Genomic DNA, 20,088 nt, shown 5'->3' on the forward strand with positions numbered 1-20,088 from the left:
GAGGCTTGATTCCCATGTTTGGGATACGTAGGCAACTTCATCGTGAAGTCCAGCCCCCAACGCTTTCATAGCGTCTCAGTCCATGCAATGGTTTCGATTTCATCCCAAAGTCTAGTCGCCAACGCTTCCAAGGTGACTGTGTCCATATATTTGTTGTGACCGTCTTCGTTATCGCTGTGTCCAAGAGCTCGACCACCGCCAATGAAGACTGTTTGTAGACTGCTGCGGCACCACCCAAACAAGGGGCAACTTTCCGTTGCCACGAGCCGCCGTGAGCCGCCATTCAAACTAGGGGCAACTTTCCGTTGCCTCCCACCCCCCTTCAAACCAGGGGCAATTTTCCATTGCCTCCGATCCGAGGTTGCGCATCTCAAAGAGTAAGTTCCATGCCTGTTGAGCATTGATTGTTTGCAAAAATAGTTTTTGAAAATTTTTACTGACGCTGACTATTTTCTCGAAAACTATCCCATTTTCCAAAACTGGACCATTGTCTTGGACCCAAAAAGGAAAATTTTCAGTGCCTGCTGCCTGACTTGCATGCTTTTCAAATAAAAAATCGAACAAGTACGTTAATCCGACTCTCATTTTGATCAAAATTGTTTTAGTAGAAAGCAAAAACAAAGAATGGTTAAAATGATGAACTAGGGGCACAGTTGAGCCAGGCGTTCTGTCTTTCCCCCGTCATCGACGTACTTACCAGAAGAGCGCTCTACCCGTTAGAAGAAATGGCCGTGAGCTAACGGTGTTGTGCATGAACCCACGCCGTTCTATTTATCCATCAATCACCCCGGGGAGGGATGAAAAATGAGAGAATGAAGAATAGAGAGGTGTAAGTTGAGAGAAAAGTGAGGAAAAAGGGTTTTGAGAGAAAATCCGAGCTCGAGAGCCGAGTGATGTGAGAATCACAAATCAGAAAGGGTGGAAAACAATGCCTAGAGAAACTGGCTCCTCGTGATCTGAGGTCCCCCGTCTTCGTCAGCGCGTCTGTATGTCGTGTCTTCGGTTTTGTTTACCTCAACTTTTGTTTTAGGTCTTTTTCGAGCGTGTCTCGTTGTGTTAGGTCGTGTACCTATATTTGAGTCCTCCCCGCTGTGTTCAGTTGTAGGCTCGATATCCCGGTTTGAAAAACCCTCGTTCGATTTCAAAAATCATTTACACTCGGAATGCCGTGCCATTCTCTACATTTGAACGTGTTTCGACTCCAACCGGTTCCATCTTTGAGCTCCGTCTTGTCAGATTGGGCTGTTTTGTTCAGAATTTACTGTGTGCAGGATGAACCGAATACTGCGTTATGGGTTGTATGCAGATTAATCCCCAACAGAGTAAGGGCTGTGTGTCCAGAATCAGGCAGTGGATTGCTTAGGGTTATTTTGTTGTTGGTTGTTCGGTTATTTGATTACTACAGTGCAAGTGTTCAATTTTCAGATAACCAATCAATTTCATTTACATTGAGGTGTAACATGGTGGAATGCGATGCAATACATGAGATATGTAAATGTAACACTTTTTAAGCAAAAATCTGTTCATTTCATAATCTTTCAAGTACAAAGTTTTGAGGAAAACAAAAATCTGCCTGCAGCAGTACAAGGTAATCTAACTACCAAGGAAAAGAGGAAAAATACAAGAAAGAAAAGAAAAATAACAAAAATCTATGTCCAACGACTCCAGGGGCCGTCAGTCTGTCCTGATCCTCTTCCTGGACAAGGATCCAGGAGCATCATCAGCATCGTCGTCAGAGCCCGAGCTAGAACCGCCTCCGGTCTCCTCCTCCGATGACTCGGACTCCGCCTCTGACTCCTCGTCATCATCATCGTCCAGGACTGGAGCTCGCGAGCTACTCCCGACATGAGCGCGCCCCGCCTTGGAGCGGGGGAATACTCGGCCCTCCTCATCTCTCCCTCGAGGTGGGACGGAAGGTCCAGCTGGAGCACCTCCTGCCATAGGAATCTGGAAAGGAGGCTGAAAAAGTACATAAAAAGGGAAATGCATCAGTATACTGTAGACAGTTTATCAGTGCAGAATGCAATGCAGAGTACAGTGAGAATGCCGTGAGCAGTTTATCAGTGCAGAATGCAATGCAGAGTACAGTGAGAATGCCGTGAGCAGTTTATCAGTGCAGAATGCAGTATATGAGTACAGTATGAGAATGCCGTGAGCAGTTTATCATCGCAGAGTACGGTGCAGAATGCAGTGTATGCAGTGTATCAGATACTGTGAGATCAGTGTATCAGGTGTTGTGCCGTGCATCAGATTATGTAAAGCAGTGTATGAATGGTTTGAGGCCAGTGTTAGAAGGACAAACCGGTATGCTGTAGAGGGCTAGGAGGTCAAATGTCCGCTGAAGCATCCCCATCATCGAGGCATTCATCGCCAACGACTGACGGGTGTACTCAGAAGAAGCCTGCAAAAGTATCAGATGTATCAATATTCTGTGGAATATCAAATAGACTAAAAATGAAATGACTATACAAAAATGCAGTAATACATACCGGAGGTAAAACGGGGACGCCGATGAGCTCTTGACCAGCCGGTGGAGGGGCGAAGGGGATCTGATAGGTAGCCCCACCCTGCCCCTAGAAAGTCAGTACAGCAGGCAGGGCGGGCCAACCAGTCCCTCGTCCTCCCTGAGCTCCGCCCCTGCCACAGACTCGGACCCTCCTCGCAGCTCCTACTCCAACTCCCGTTCCGGCCCCAGCTGCCGATGCCACAGGCCTGGCCCCCTCTGCTCGACGGCCGCTCAGAGGTCGCATCAGGTACGTCTGCACGTACTCTCGATAGTCTCCAGTGCCTCTGAAGCCGGCCTCCTCCTAGCCAATGGTGAAGTCATCCATCTGCTCACTGGTGAGCCTCTCGGTCTCCCTCATATCCGCAGGAGGGTGAACCGGCACTATCTGCTTAGGTAACCCCAGGGTCTGGCGTAGGAAACGCTCCCCCAGGTACCAAGCCCGACAGACCGGGCCCTCCAGCAAGACCCGGAAACGAGAGGTCTCATCGGCACCGGCAAACCGATCTCGAGTCACAGCTGGCAATAGAGCCCATGGCCGCCAAGTGATCTGAAAGTGACAGACAGATTGTTATCTACTGTTATTGAAATATGCAGTGGGAAAACGAAGCTTAAATGAACTGCAAGTAAAACATACCTCGGCCGGGGTAATGGTGTCGAAGTACTGGCGGAAAAACCCGAAAGTCTCTCGCGGCCGCCGAGTGCATCTCCCGTCAAAGCGCTGTGAGAAGGGGACGACCGGGGAAGTCTCTGTGACAGGTACGGGGGCAAGCCTAGGAAAGTAGGCGTAAACCCACAACTGCAAGGTAAATACCAGTGCATTTATCAGAAAAAGCAGAATATACAGAATAAAGCAGAAATGGCAAAGCCGTGTGTTGTGCAGTGTATTTTGTGCAGTGTACAGTGTGAGCAGTGTACAGTCAGTGTGAAGTAGAATGTATGTGTGTGCCGTGTGTACAGTATACAGCAAGTATAGAGCAGACTACAGTTTGTGCAGTGTACAGAGTACATAAAATATAGGGCAGAAATGAAAAGCGGAGAAGAAGTGTACCTCTCAAGCCCGCCAGTAGCCTCCAAGCAACTGGCCGCTGCCACGAGAAGCTAAGCTCATGTATCCATAGAGGGTGGCCAGAGCGGCGCCACCCCAGTCATAGTGCAGGATGTCCCGGACGTCCACCAGTGCGCTGAGAAGACAGAGAGGCACGGTGTTCGCCCGATCGGCGAAGATGGTAGTCCTGAACAGGAACATGAGGAAGCCGCGAGCATACCTCTCCACGTCCTCCTGGGTCATCTGCGCCTCCTCCTCCAACACAGGCTGGACCCAAAACTGTACCTCGAACCAGGAGTATCGAACGAAGCCTGGAGGAGCAAGAGGTGGGGCCTCCCCCAGTAGATGGACCTGAGCGGCGGTCCACTCATCCATGTCGATGTCGAAAGGGATCGGATCCCCCCCTACCCCGATACCAGTGAGCATCGAGAAATCGTAAGGGGTCATCGTCATGTCCCCTGCAGCAGAAAAGTGAAAAGAATCTGTGGTGTCCCACCACCTCTCCGCCAAAGCGGCAAGGAGAGGCCTGCAAGTAGAGAGCCTAGAGAGTCCTCGGCAGAAGGCGCCGAAACCCGCTCGATCCACGATGCGTCGGACTGCATCAGGGAGCTCATCGTACCACTCCCGAGCACCAGTATTCCCATACCCGCGAATGGTATGGGAACCCTCCTGTAAACAGAAAATAACAATTGCAAGACAACATTCAAAATGCAGTTTTGAAAAAGCAGATGAAGCATGTGTGCAAGTTTGTCAAATTCAGGCAAATACCGGGTGCCGGTGTGCTTACAGTGAAATACGTGTGATGTGTCAGTGTGTTTTGGTGTTTCAGAACAGATATAGCATTGTGTGCAAATTTAACAGATTCAGACAAATACCGGGTACCGGTGTGTTTGCAGTGAAATACAGTGTGCGCCGTGTGTTTGAGTGATCCGGGGTTAGTGCAGTGTGTGTGCATGTGTCAGTCTCAAGCAGATATCAGTTGTATGTATGTTTACAGTCAACTACAGTCTACGGTATATCAGATTCAAGCAATTAAAGAGTATAACTAACTATGACAGTTTTGTATCCTACATTGCGGAAAGTAAAGCAGAAGAAAGAAAGTTACCTCGGAAGTGCCGAATGAAAGGTGGGAGGTAGGCTCACGCAGCAGTAGCTCAGGTGCCACGTGCCTCTCGAAGCTCCGGAACTGACGCAGGCCGTCGGGGGGCAGAACATGGATCGCCGGTCGGTAGGTCGTCGGGTTGAACGGGCGCTCGCTCAACGGTAGGAGCTCGACCCCGGGATCCATCTCGTGGTCCGGGGGAGTCCCGCCACGTGGAATGTCGTCCGCCATGTCAAGAATGATGTGAAAATGGCCGGAGGAAGGAAAACCGGGCCGGAATACGAAGAGTCAACCGGAAAGTCAACTCCCGAGAAGGTCAAAAATGGCCGGGAGGGGCCGGAATGTGAAAAGGCACGGGAATGAAGAAGAAAACGAGGGGAACAAACCCCGAAAAGGTGGGAACGCCAAACGAGGCACCGAAACAAAAATGTGATCGGTGGAAAATGTCTGAAACGCGAAGAAAATCGCGAATCCGACGACGAAACGGGCGTAGAACGCGAAGAAACGGAGAAACGAGGAGAGGGAAACGCTCTAGAGAGAGAGTGTGAAGGATTTCGGCGGAAGGGGAATGAGAAAATAGGGTTTTGAAACCCTATTTTAAAACACCCAAAGTGAAAAGTCGAATCTGCCCCGACTCAGCAACTGTTTGCCGGTCGGCAATATTTTGTGCCGGCCGCAGTATTTTGTGCCGATGGATTGATTTTTCAGCCGGTGGACAGCCGGTGGCCTCCCCTTCGGGCCGGTGGTGTTTCCACAGCCTTGTTTAGGCCATATGAGAAGTTTTTGGTCTTTATAGCTCAAGAAAGTGCGAGAAAGAGCATCTTCGATGCTCAACCGGCCTCCGTTTTGACTTCAGACTGCGGTTCCCGTGTGTGGCACTCCAATTCATACAAGGTGTATCCTTTTCGTATCCTTTTGACTTTTACAAGGTCCAAAAGTTGCCCCATGTGTATCGCATATCAATCGCACTGTTTTGTGCATGTCAATCAATCGCACTGTTTTGTGCATTTCAAACAATCGCACTGTTTTGTGCATTTCAATCAATCGCACTGTTTTGTGCATTTCAAATCATCGCACTGTTTTGTGCATTTCAAATCGGCGCACTGTTTTGTGCATTTCAAACTGTCGCACTGTTTTGTGCATTTCAAATCGTCGCACTGTTTTGTGCATTTCAAATCATCGCACTGTTTTGTGCATTTCAAACCGTCACACTGTTTTGTGCATTGTATTTCACTCGCGCTATTTTGCGGACCTCGCTTGTACTTGTAGGTACATTGCATTGTTTTGAACACAAACCGGCTTCACGTAGCGTATAAGTCCAATTGTCAAAATCTTCTTTCATATCATTTTTGCATCTTATGAGACATGCGTGGCTCATTTGTATCGTCTTACATTCCGTATAGCATGCGCGTCGCACTTGCATCATGTGCATCTCAAAAAAGAAAAAAAACAATCATAGTGCATTGTCATGCATTTGCATTGTAGTTTGCATGCATTCATTGCATCGCCTTCCGCCTATGGCTTGCGCCTTTCCAGGTTGAGCTTGGTCTGGTATGTGCCCTTACTGATCATGTTAAAACACAGTTCTGCATGTGTATCGCGCCGATTCCACGCTGATATGTTGGTTGAGGGTTGCGGCACCTTTTCTGTGTTACACATGGCTAGTACGTGTACATGCCTTTCCTAGGCAAGATTTGGTTTGGCTTGCGTGCCATATCCATTGTATCCATATCCATTCCATTGCATATTTGTACATATTGCATTGTAGCTTACATGCATTCATTGCATCGCCTTCCGCTTATGGCTTGCGCCTTTCCAGGTTGAGCTTGGTCCGGTATGTGCCCTTACTTTTCATGTTAAAACACAGTTCTGCATGTGTATCGCGCCGATTCCACGCTGACATGTTGGTTGAGGGTTGCGGCACCTTTTCTGTGTTACACATGGCCTGTATGCGTACATACCTTTCCTAGGCAAGATTTGGTTTAGCCTGCGTGCCATATCCATTGCCATCTTCCTAGCATATCCATATATATTACATTGTAGTGTAATTTTTGCATCCGGCATTAGGATCGTAGTCCTTTCTCCAGCAGGTCGTTTCCTCACTTATGTCAATTCCACCCAATACTTGTTCTTGCGTCTGTCTACAATGCTAATAGTTCAGTTGACCGTTCTATGGTAGACAGACTTGTTATCTCCATCAATCTATTTGACATAGGTATGGTTTCGAACCGCTCGTGATTGGATCGTGATTCAACTGCTTTGCATGTAGCTTGCATTGTTTCAATTACATTGCATCTTCATTTGCATTGTTTATACATTGTTTTGTATATATTGCATATCGTTTTGCATCCGTTTTGCATTCATTTTGCATTGTCATGCATGTTGCTAACGATATTGTACCTGTTAAGTTTGTTTTCTTTTCAGGCACGATATTGTATGTACGGTTCATTTGAGGCTGGTGCAACCAGACGAGCCGCACAGGTATTGTATCTCCCGAGTGAGACGTATTGAGAATTGCATAATTCTCTTACATCATTTCTGCATTGTAGTGTAGTTTGGTGTATGCTAGCTTAAAACTGTCGCATGTATGCTTCGTTACAGCTTTCTTTGCATGATCATAAGTTATGCTCGGCTTCGTGCATTGTCTTGCATTTTGCCCCTGCCTTCGGGCGCATACCTTGATTGTCTTGCATGTTTGTCTGAGTCTTCGGCCTTGTCAAAAATGGGTCGTCTCTGGGCTTTGACATTCACTCCCGTCATTGTTATGACTTTCGAGTTCTGTCAAAGAGGGGCAACTGTAGACACCCCATTTTTGACCGTCCTCAAGACTTGGACGTCACCGTTTGAACACTCGGTGATCATCCATGTTTGTGTTCGTTTGGAGTTCCCGGAGGTCTCGGCTCGCGCGCCTTGCCTCAGGATCTCCGAACTTGACTGTTTAGTGTCTGGCTTTACACCAAACACTTATGTTTTGCCTTGGAGAGGCAGGGTAGGGCTTGTAGACCATCCCCACCCACCACCGGCAGTGGCTAGAGGCCACCGGCTGGTTTTTGCTGCCACCGGCAATGTATATTGCCGGCCGGCACTATTTGTTGCCGGTCAGCACTATTTAGTGCCGGTCAGCACTCTTTTTTGCCAAGATGGCATTTTTGGCCGGCCGACTACTGTGCATCTGCTTTTGCAGATATTTTAAGACAGCTGTCTTGCTTTTGGCTCCCGTCCATACACGTGTATGGAGGGATCTCCCTCTTATGAAGCTTGTCTTGTAAGCTTTACAAGACAAGAAGTGCCATAAAGGGAGGGGTTGGTCTCTTGGCTTGAGAAGGTTAGAGACTTAAGATATTTTGAGAGCTTAGACAGCCATTATTAGGGTTTGAGTTCTAGGGTTAGGGTTAGATACACATCCTATCTCTCTTTCCCTCTCTTTTGTGCTCTTGTGTGTGTTTTAGTCCATACTATTGCACACAAGCACCTAGTGTTTCACCTTCCTCTTGGAACTGAGGTTCTAAAGGACTAATTTTGAGGTTTTGGTATTGGATTCAAGCTAAGGAAGGCCATTGGAGCATCATTGTTGAAGAAGGCTTCAAGGGTAAGAATCTCACCCCTTTTTATCCCATTTTTGCATTGTATTTCTACCTATCTTAAATTCGTTTTTGAGCTTAGTGTATAATACAAAAAAGTTCTGTTTTTAGACCCTCTTGGTTGTTTGTTAAGTGTGTTTTGTGGTTTGGGTAAGTTTGAATAGCCTTAGGCCTTGAAAGGCCTCATTTTGTGCCCTTTTGTGTGAACTCTGGGATTTTGGTGTTGGGGTCCCTTCACCACTGAAATCTTGAGGGATTTCAGTGGTGAAGGTGATGCCTTGAAGTCCCAAGAAGGAGAGGGCCACCCCCTCTCCTTGTTGCCCTTGAAAAGGGCATGTTTTGGCCTCTTGAGAGAGCACCATGTTAGAGGGTGTATTGACCATGACTTGGCTGCTTTTTATGCTTAATATGTCATGTTATACCTCTGTTTTTGATTGGTTTTGGTACTCCATACATGCTTAGCATAGTTGCCATGTAATGCCTTGTTATGCCTTAACATGTCTTAGGTTGTGTGCCTTTGTTTCTAGCATGTTTTAGGCTTACATTTGTGAAGATTTTGTGCTTATCTTGACATGTTTTAGGTCTGTCCATAAGTGTTTGGGTTGATTTTGGCATGCTTGGTATAGCTCCTTTGTATTTGGGTTTGTTGGCCTTGAGCATATGAATGTATAGCATGACATCTTTGCATTGATTTGGTGATTTGGGGTCACCTTATATGTTATTTCAGTCCCATTTTCATGCCTATGTGTTTGCCTTGAATGTATCTTTAATGCCTCGTAAGCTTGTGTAGCAATGCTCCATGTTTTGGTGTTTATGCATGCCTTTGTTTTTGAGTCATTTGGATGCCATCTAAGTGGTCCTTAGGCCTTGTATTAATGTCCCAAAACTCTGTTTTTGGTCAATGAGTCCATGCCATGTTTGGTCTTGCTAAGTGTAGCTCAATACTCTATTGGTTTGCTTTGAGCATTTAGGCCATTTGGTGCATGCTTGGCTTGATTTGTTGCTTGGTTTGGCACCATGTTTTAGCATGATTTCAATGCTTATGTTGCATGCTAATTAGTCCGTGATTCCCCCTTTCAAATGTGTTTGAGAGTTGTTCAATTTATGCCTAAGTGTTGGCCTTTCAACATGTGTATGTGTGCATGTGTATTTGGTCCCTCATTATAGCACTTTGGCCCTTGTTTTAGGCCTTATTGGAGCTGCCTAAAATCATGCTTTAAACCACCTTTGCATTGGTTAGCATTGCCTCATGTTTGTTTGCATGCTTGCATAAGTTTGTTGCCATGCCATGTTGCATCCTTAGCTTGTGTGCCTAGGTTGCATTGCATCTTGCATGCATGCCTTGTTCCTTGAATTGGTGATAGGAATTGGGCCTTGTTTGGTTTGCATGCATTTGAAATCAAAGTTGCATACTTGGTTCTTTGGGCCATCATGCATGGAAATGCGTGATTGGTGGTCCGAGAATCGAGGCACATGCCCCTTTGAGTCATTATCATGATATGGGACATGGTTGGTGCATATATGCCTTGAATTGTGTTGCCATGCTTTGCCTTGCCCTCTGTTGCTGTCATTTGCAGATTTTGCAAGAACAATCTGCCGACCGGCAGTATAAAGTGCCAACCGGCAATAATTTCTCTGCCGACAGCTTCACTTTGTGCCGGTGGCCACCACCACACTGCCGGTGGAAATTCCATGCAGCCGGCGATGTCTCTCAGCATCCAGGGAAGCAGCCCTGAGGTTTTGGCAGCCTCTAGAGGAGTGAAGAAAGGAAAACAGAGGCAGCCTATGCATGGCAGCGCGTTCCCCGAGGCGATTTTCCTGTTTTCTTAGTTTTAGTTAATTTGCTTAGTTGATTAGGCAATGTGTAATATTTAATTAGCTTGCGTAGTTAATTAATTTGTAATATTTATTTGGTCCCTCCGAGCGAGGGCAAATCTGTAATAAGTGTGTGTGGGTGGTGTGTATGTCTTCCAATCCCCACTTCTTTCTTCCCTTTTATTTACCTGCTTATGATGGTTGATTAGGGCATCTTTAAAATTAGCATATCTTATGCTATGCATGTGTGCATCCATGCATTTGTATTGCATGCATTAGGCTCGGTACATCATGCTAACCGCATTTGTACTTCAATTCAAGAAAATTGAATATGTGATAGTTGGTCGCATTTCACATGCCATGTTTAGGGTTAGCCGAGCCTGCCTAGATTGCATTTTTGCATGTGATGCATTAGTCATTTTTAACATGAACTAGGACACGCATGTTTACTAACTAGTTTACTGTTTTGGCACGGAGTACGATGTAAGTATTTATGCTTTAGCATCCCGCATGCGTGTGAATGTTGCCATGACAGTATGCTTGCCATGTGGCTAAATGCTTATATGATAAACTGCTTGAAATGCCTGTGGGTGAAGGTTGGATTGTTTGAGTTGGAAAAACTCATTGAAATCCGTGTTTTAGCCTACTTGCGAGTAGCAAATTCCAAAGCATTTTCAAAACAAACGGATATGCAATGTTTCTTTCCAAATTAGGCAATCTAGTCTATACTTGTTTGCTGCGCGCATAACATAGTAATTCTAGGCTAATAAATGGAATAAGAACACATAACGTTTTCAAAATCGGATATCATAGTTAGTAGAGGCCGGTCTTCGGACCGGGCGAAAGGGGGTGCTCATAGCTGACCTTCCCCGATCGTACCCAAGCTCCCGAGCCGAGACAACTTCGGTGATGACGGACATGTGGCCTTCGGCACCGAGTCAGGGTTTCCTAAATTTCCCCATTTTAAAAATATTTAGGTGGCGACTCTGTATCTGGCAAAGCAGTCCATGTTTGGCACTACTTTTTCAAAAATCTGTTTCTCAAAACGATTTTCCAGATTTGGACTCTTTGGTTCAGATTAAGAACCGCGACAACAAAAATCGCGAGTCCGAACTGTAGTAGCACGAGGCCCTCCGCGGGCGCACCTACACTTATATTTGGTTTAGTATATTTCTACTGGGCTGTGGCTCACCCTATATAGGAACATCATTTTCAGGTTCAGGTGATAAGCTACCTCCAAGGACTTAGCTTGGAAGGATTTGACTTTTGGATTTTGAAGACTATCTTCAGTTAGTTGTTTTTATTTGATAGTACATGTAAACATTCAAGCCTAGGGCTCTACTTGTATTTGAGTTAGAGCTCATATTTTTGTGTCCAAGTGTTGGCTTCGAAAGATGTAAGCCCGTAGGGCATTTAATTTGATGTTACATGTAATGCTTTTATTTAGTAATACTCTGATGAATGAGATAATGAATTGTTTTCTTTATATATTGCATGTCAATGATAAATATATAATGGGTTTATTCTGAGGGCGTTACAACTTGGTATCAGAGCGTACCGGGTTTGAATACATTGGGTACGTGGGAAGTGATTAGTATCACAATGGGTTCATCTCGTTTGATAGAGACTTAGTGAAATGTTATATGCTTATATGATAACATGTTTATGTGATTATGTGGGTATGGAACGTAGTTTCTAGGATGTGGGCATTAATTTGTACTTGACTTGTCATGCCACATGTTATAGATTCATATTTTAGGAATGTTGGATGTATAACAACATGTGGAATATTTTTTTTTTATAAATCTCTGGAGTTTAATGAATACACATGATAGAGATTTATGATGTGGTTGATGTTGATACTTTATATTCCTTATATATGTTAGGCATTGGAAGGGTTAAATTGGAAACAAAATAATATAATTGGAAGTTGATGAGTCTGTATTGTGTAAATTATTTGGGGCGTGACATTTTCCTTACCCAAATTAACAAAAGATCCCAAAAAAAAAAAAAAAAAAATTCCTCACTTAAAGGGACTCAAAACTCTACCCAAATTTTGATGTTTTGGTTGTTCCCAACATTTACTAAGCATTCAAAATGGCCAAAAGCAAAGAAACTGTAACCTTCACAAATTGATGGGGTAAAATAGGTAACAGAAAATGAGAGCCACATCTAGTGCAGCACAGATTAACTCGTTTTTATATTGTAGTAGTACAGATATATATATATATATATATCCTATTATATAAAATCCACACATTTTTGTGAGTGTGGATTGTGTCACTTTTTGAGTTTCCAATAATGCCCTTTAAATCTAATAATTATCTCATCCAATAATTGTTTCATCAAACTACTCAACACTATTAAAATGTTTTCATCATTCATCAAATTGCCCATCAATTGTCAGATTATTTAAACGTGAAATTTTAAATATATTACATTTACATTCACCACTAATATATATATCTTAAAAGTACTTCTTGTGAGTGTTTAAAATTGACAATTACAAATTTATGGGTTCAGGAATAATTGCATAAGCTTATTTTGGAAAAGTGAAGTAGACATTTTGTGTTGATACTAAGTTCACTATAGACTTTATATAATAGGAGAAACGAACTGCACTCCTAAAATGTGGACACATAAAAAGCAATAATATTTTTTTATAATAAAAGTTATGAATCTTTGGGATATGTTATATTACTTTGTGGTAAAGTTACAAATAATAAATTTATAATGTGTACCCTAAAGTTATGAATGAGAAAATTATGATACTTTATGATTTTTTGTTATAACATTTTGTAGTGAGAAAAATTAATATTTTGTAGTAAAAAAAATTATGAAATTTTGTTATTTATGTTACAAAATTTTGTAAAATTTTATTAAAATAATTATGAAGGGCATAATGTATTAAAAGAGTGCACATATAACCACTCTCATCACATCGTTGCGCTGCCCTCTTTATTCTAATTAGCGGGTAACACACACGAAATATGTGCAATTCAAATCAGTAACAATAAAAACAAATAATAAAGAAATTAATATCATAATATATAAATTGCTTAAATGGTAAGTGTATTATTAATGGAATCTAAGGTTTTGGGTTCAAATATTACTTGCGCACTATATTACAATAAATTTTTATTTTAGCATATAAAAATCTATCATGTGGTATGAGGAGAAAGTTTGGATGTTTGAGGTTTGGATACCAAGTCCAGTATCACTGCTGGAAAATCCATTTTTAGCGGCGTTTAAGAAACGCTGCTAAAAGTACTAAAAACGTCACTAATTCTTTTTGTGGCGTTTAGCACCAAACGCCGACGACGCGGCCGTCGCCATAACTTTATGGCGTTTGAAAAACGCCGTTATATTAATATAGGCGGAGTTTTTAGAAATGCCGCCAAATGTCCACCCTAACTGTACTGTGACGTCACTATGATATTTAACGACGTTTTTAAAAATGCCGTCATAGACATTTATACATTTTAAAAATCTAGTTGTGGGGGTGGGATATAGTGACGTTTTTTAAACGCATAGCCTTTTTTTTAAAATTTTAAATTGTGCTAATTTTATATGGTTGAATAAAAAAAATCCTGTCAAACAATTATTAAGAACTAATAATTAATGTTTATTAAAATAATAAATAAACTAAGCTTGAAAACAAAATTAAAAATAAGAAACAATGCATTGCATACCTAAGAATAGAAACAATTCAGATTTTAAATACATCAATTAAAATCAAAATGGTCAAGAAGTGTAATTTGCCCAAAAAAATTAAAAAGGAATAGAAAGCACACTAATATGGCTTATAACATTAAAAATACCACTTGTCTTCCAACTATATCCAAAGATGAGCCTAAACTATATGCAACAGATGATACATTTGGAACCATATAGTATGCTATAATCCAATTAAACAAGATAAAAAGAATTAGAGGGGGAAAAAAAGTAAAAGAACAATAACAAATAAAAAAAGCTTCATCATGCCCAATCTGTCCATTTGTACCTCTTCCCCAAGAAAATACATTTTGTCTTTCAGTAAAAGCAAGTGTATGCCTCCACCCACATGAGATCTAAACTGTACAAGAAAAAGAAAGTTCAACTTGTGTAGGAGAGCAATGATGAACATTGTCACCAACACCAACCTGTCCAAACTGTACAAGAAAAAGAAAGTTCGAATTGGTTGATGGAGATAGCAATACCTTCTTCTGTTTGTTATCAAACTAGCAAACTTTTTCATGATATAGAGATGCAGTAGCATTCAATTAAAAAAAATAAAGGAGAATTAAGTCATCAACCTTATTCCAACCCCAACCGTAAAGTTTTCCATCAGATGTCAGTGCCATGGTGTGTCACCAATCACCTGATATCTGAAAAATTTTAAAGCCAAGAAAAGTTTAAAAACACAAGACAATAAAAACATCAGTCATAGTTGTAGACAAGTGAACAAATGTACGTATCTACACTTACTCGCACACATACACATATATAACTGGACAGGCAATATAAATTTGTTGGGAATTATGGTTATTAGTATGAGGGGTATTGTTGCATTGATAATATATATAACATTATTGTTGGTGAACACATGAAAGTGTATAGCTACGCTAATATTTTTAGGTACTGATGCTCTTTTATTAAGTAAATTCCTTTAAAAATTTCAAATTCTCTGTCAACCACACAACAACTAAACTCTTCACAAGTTGGAATACGTCAACTGAACTCTATTGACTCATTAAACAGTACCTTGTCACCAAGAAGGCAGAGAAAGAGAACAGAGTATTGAGATCTCTAAACAACAAATTCAAGTAGATAAAGAATACAACAAATTCCATATTCTTATTCTTTTCACTAGATTTTCCTGTCTAAAGAAAAGAACATAAAGGAACTGATACCAAATTAGGAAATCATAATCAACTCCATGAAAACCGAAAAGGTTACTTGTGAAATAAAATTTTCATGCAGGGCTTCCAGCGTATGAGGTACGAGGTGGACTTCAAAATCTCCATGTCTTAATTGACCATACTTACTCCGCCCATAAGTGTATAAACCACCAGAAGATGAGACAGATATTGTATGTCTCCATCCACAGGCAACCAAAACCATCTTCTCTGCCTGGAACTTGGAAATATTACAACTTGATATTTGAAGTAAGCAAGTTTGAGAGAGACATAGATCAACACAGAACAAATTATAAAGCATTAACAAAGTAATTGGAAACAGTTTCTGCTAAAATTGCCTATTATGGAAACACAAGACTGTTCTACAAAGTTAATAGAGGAAAATACAGAAGGGTTTTTTTTTCCTTAATCATACAGTTCCAAAAATGCTAGCTTTCTAGCATTTTTGGCTTAACTAATGGCATTTTTAAGTGGCTAAAGTTGGCTTTTTGGTGGGAAATGGACATGCTAAGTGACCTAGTGCTTTTTTTTTAGAAAAATGGATTTATAAGAGCATCAAGTTTGAGTAAAAATTGGTTAAAAGCTTGATGGGATGCTCTAATAGCTTTTCATCAAATTTAACCAAAAGTTTGATTTGGTGAAAAAATTGAATGCTCTGATCCTCGCTAAAAAATTTAATCAAATCCTTTTTAAAAATTCCAAGCCTATCCCCAAAAGCTTCTTTCATCAAATTTAGTGAAAAACTTGTTTTTGCCTAGATTTAATGAAAAATTGGTGAAAACTTGATTTGATACAAGTTTGGATAATATGTAACCTTATTGAAAAACTCACCTCACAAATAAGTAATAAGCAAAGGAAATGGCAAGTAACTTTTTTGTCCATACATTTATAGGATAAGTTTACTCTTGCATGTTAACAACCTATTCTAAGAAACCAGTGATGGACATAGATTTATTGAGTGGAAAGTGTACAAAAGTATGCAATTTCCTCCCTGTGGTCTACAACAACAACAATGTTTTGTTAAAATTTTAATTTTAACTTCTTTTTTTAAATAAAAAATCAGGCCGTGAACTTTTTCAAATTTCTTGCCATACACAAGACCAACAGGCTCATGAGCTAAAGTAGAGTACCCATTGGGCTGAGCTCAAGCATAAATGTTTTTAAAGCTCGATAAGCTCAAGCCAAGCTTGAACATGTCCAAATATAACCAAGCAACACCAAGATACTTTGTAGCCCTGTGTCTAACATGACTATAAAAACACAAACAGTACCTCTTTCACAATAAACTTCAACATGTTTGAGAATTTTCCACCTGTGGGGACTCCTTTTGGTTTCTCAAATACCACAAATGTTTGTCCTGGTGAATCATATGGAAGAGATCTTAGAGGCCTTGTTGACATTTCAGTAAATTCCTCAGTGTCAGAAGCATCCACAACAACGGTGACCTGGCAGTAAGCACAAAAAAATTGAGAGATTATCCCAAAACAATTTCAGAATAAAGGAACTACTACTTTTTTTAAGATGGTCATTACATTTTCCAGTAATTGCCCGAGAATTGAATTTGTGCAGTTGTACTGGAACACCACATGCCTATCAAAAATATGCTTAACAGCATTAACTGCATATTCTGTTTCAGCCTCTGTAAGCTCCACAGGTGCCGAAGACTGGTACAGGAAACAAAAATTTATATGAAAAAAAAACTTGAATCTGCAGATTATCAACAATAGTCAAAATCAGTATATATAATGGAAGGAGTGTCTGGTAAAAATCCTTGAAAAGCTTCCCAAAGCTCGAGAACTCTGGGATAGAGGAAAGAAGCTTTTCATAAGCATCAACAGTGGACGTGGGAGCAGTTGGAGCAGCACCTAAACTAGTTGGCTTTTTACCAGGGGCCTTCTTCTCAGCAAGTGGAAGAGACTTAACCTCCTTAGGTACAGAATCAATATCAAAAGGCTCTTCTGAAGGTTCTTGAACCTGTATTGAACAAACACGTGAGAATATGATAACAAACACTGCACAATGCATAAAGAGACTGACAACTCTCTGGGAACACTCACGTAGTTCTTCAAACTCATCTCCAGGTGGACTAATGGCACATCCAAAGACCCAAAAAGGAAGTTCTTCACATCTTTATCAGTTTCAACAATTGCACCATCAACTTCAAGCATATTCAGATTTAGAGTAGCCTTATCACGAACCTGCAAACAGATGGTTAATCATTCCTCTTCTCAGAATAAAGAAAACATAGAGAATTATGAGATATCACAAAATTCACAAAGGTGAAGTAGCCCATTTTCTTTGGCATCTGGGATGTCTCTTATAAGGATAACAATTGAATCAACAATTGCTTTCTTGTAATCAAAACCGCCCTCTTCCCTCAAAATATTGCTTAGGAAATTTATCCTTAAAAAGAAGGAAGACAGAAAATAAATAAGAGTTGCCCAAGAAGAATAAGCATAACATGAAAAATAAATTTAAAAAGTAAAATGGACCACGTATGACATAAATACATGAAACCATGGAATTCGGTTGTCCTTTCAAAAAATCTGTTCTTTTGAAACCATGAAAATGACTCTATCTAGCTCAAGTGTTTTATTGTATTTTATGTTCTTTTTTATTGTTCTCGGTATGTAGCTCAAGTGTTTAATTTCAGTGATTTATATCAATGAATTTTCAAGTCCATAACAAACCATTCAAATAACTGATTTGAGTTTAAGTTTTCATTTTACCATTCAAATAGGGGATTTTTGTGGTTGGATGCCTCAGAAAATAAAAATGCTCAAAGACTAACAGAAATAAATAAAAATCCTTGTACATCATACCAGAGGCTTAGAATAAATATCCCACCTTCACAGACTAACACAAATAAATGAAAATGATCGAAGGTGCTAGCTAGCTTTGCTGGTGAAGTCCTTGTACATCATACCAGAGGCTTAGAATAACAATCCCACCTTCACAGACTAACATAAATAAATAAAAAGGCCATCTATCATATATGATTTGAGAATTGCAAATATACATCTTCTCATAATTGAAGACTTGATAATAAAATAATTGCATGTCTTCATCTATATGCTAAAATTAAAGTTTTACACAAACCTGATAAAGGTGTGAATTAACCTCAGCACAGGTTTGATGCAATGTTTCTAGAGGGGCACCACTAAGCTTAAATTACCCCCCAGGTTACAGTGATATGCTTTGCTTTCGCTGCACAAAATTAATGCAAAGTCGCTATTTAGAACTCACCAAAAGTAAAAGCCAAAATTGAATAACAAGAATCACAAATGTTTATTGGTTTTGAACCAAAAAGTCGAGCATCACCATCCATAACAAAGCAATGTATAAACTGGAAAAGGGTTCAAAACTAACCAGTTACCATGGATTTAGAGAAGAAGTTTTTGCATTTTGAAAACGTTATGGAAGAGAAGTTTACCTGTTTGAGTCCAATAATGTTGTCACCCCCCATTATTTTATCCCAATCAAACCTCTCAGCAATACCATTGAGCAACTCTGCAATTTGTTCATACTTCATTGGCCGTAAAGTTCCAAACTCAAAGCCAAATACCTCCTAAATTCATTTTATTTTAAAATTTTCTGGAATTAAGAGGAAAGTCCATAAAATGATCTACTGATCAACAATGAGATGGTTGAAATGAATAATTATGTACAACTAATCTTATAACTATGTCTCAATCATCAATTCACTGAATATAAAAAATTAAATGCATGGAATGGACTAATGATGAGCCAAACACATGATTTGTTTCAGCTTAGAACTATTAAGAAAAAAAGCATTCATGTAAATTGTAACAGTGATTTCCCTAGGAGATAATAAACAAAACATCAAAGTATCTCCAAGTAAAATACACCACAAGAAATGCCACTTGAATCTAAGGCCCCGTTTGGGGACTTACTTTTTTAGTCAAAAAATTACCTTTTTAGCCAAAAAGCCAACAACTCATACCAAAAAGTCAAAGATTCTCTTTTCTCTTTACTTTTTTGCACATCTTTTCGTAATTAGCCAAAAAGTCATTCCAAACATATAAATTTTTTTTACTTATTTTTTTAGCCAAATAACCAAAAAAGTTACTAAATTAGCCTGTTCCCAAACGAGGCCTAAGTACCAATAAAAGCTAGAAGTTGAACCTCCATTTCTCCTCAGAGATGAACGGTCTGTATTCGAAAACCAGAGTCTTACACTGCCCAAAGAATTGAAATAACAGAATCAAAAAAAGAGAGGAGCATAAATTGGAGTCACAAAATGGATTGTTCATCTTACTTAAGGTACTAAAATGTTTCTAACCTTTTTGACATAGTTCTCCACAGCATCACATGCTTTCAGAAGCAGCTCAATTATCTCCAACTGAACTAAAAGGGAAAAACAAAACTAAATATCCATGTACATTGAGATAGATTGTGAAATATTTATGCTTCAAGACACATGTAAGATAAATTTATGAGTTTGAACTATCACTCAATATCATTTACCGTCCTCAACTAGAAAGAAAATGTTCTAGAGATAGAAATGAGTTTTAGACATGAAATCCACATTGAAGAACAAAATAAAGTCACAAAGGTAATTTGCAGTTGTAAATTGAAAGATACAATTTATAATTGTATTTCTTGGAGATCAGCTAATGATTGGAATTCATTAATCCTATTAGTGTTTACAAATTAGGCACGAGAAACTTGACAGTGCCTAAAGCTCGGGATTATGGTGAACAAACAAGTTTATTCAAATCCAATGGCATTTATGTTAGTTACTACCTTTTGCTCAATAGGGATCAGCCGAGCACAGGTGTTGTGAAGGATATCAATGATCTCCGTTTGAGTCTTGTTGTCCTCGAGGTACTCAATTGCCTTGGCAGCAAACTCTTCACACAGCGTGCACACATTTTCATTCCTTCCAACTTCTTCTGAAGCTTTAATTATGCCTTCTGATTCCTGGTGATTTATCTGCAACACTATAGCCAGAAAACATTGATTTATTTGGATATATACTTAAGTATCATGTGCTGCGAACATTAAAATCTTAAAATTATATAAATTTGGAAGAGGAAAAAAGAAAAAAGAAAACTTACAATTTTTAATAAATTTAAAATTAATTCAATCTTAAAATTATACATTGAATTAAGGGTTTT

General features: G+C 40.2%; 1 protein-coding gene across 1 annotated transcript; it reads right to left on the reverse strand.

Moving 5' to 3' along the window:
* Window positions 1–14,382: 14,382 nt before the first annotated feature.
* On the reverse strand, window positions 14,383–18,479 carry LOC145807235 (coatomer subunit gamma-like). Its single transcript, XM_082905186.1, has 7 exons — window positions 18,381–18,479; window positions 17,005–17,145; window positions 16,670–16,921; window positions 16,480–16,611; window positions 16,219–16,392; window positions 14,793–14,911; window positions 14,383–14,416 (listed from the first exon to the last, which is right to left on the reverse strand). Exons 1-7 carry the CDS (start codon window positions 18,477–18,479, stop codon window positions 14,383–14,385), a joined length of 951 nt encoding a protein of 316 aa, XP_082761312.1.
* Window positions 18,480–20,088: the final 1,609 nt, after the last annotated feature.

The sequence above is a fragment of the Camellia sinensis genome, chromosome 14, assembly GCF_055761805.1.
Source record: "Camellia sinensis isolate YWXY chromosome 14, ASM5576180v1, whole genome shotgun sequence".
NCBI classification, from domain to species: domain Eukaryota; kingdom Viridiplantae; phylum Streptophyta; class Magnoliopsida; order Ericales; family Theaceae; genus Camellia; species Camellia sinensis.

Bases quoted from the DNA above. Each gene is read 5' to 3' on its own strand.
- LOC145807235 (XM_082905186.1), bottom strand. From the start codon at position 18,479: ATGAAGTATGAACAAATTGCAGAGTTGCTCAATGGTATTGCTGAGAGG. The intron at 17,146-18,380 runs GTAAACTTCTCT...ATCTGTTTGCAG, and splicing joins ACATTATTGGACTCAAACAG to GTTCGTGATAAGGCTACTCT. The intron at 14,417-14,792 runs GTACTGTTTAAT...AAAATTTTTCAG, and splicing joins TCTGCCTTCTTGGTGACAAG to ATATCAGGTGATTGGTGACA.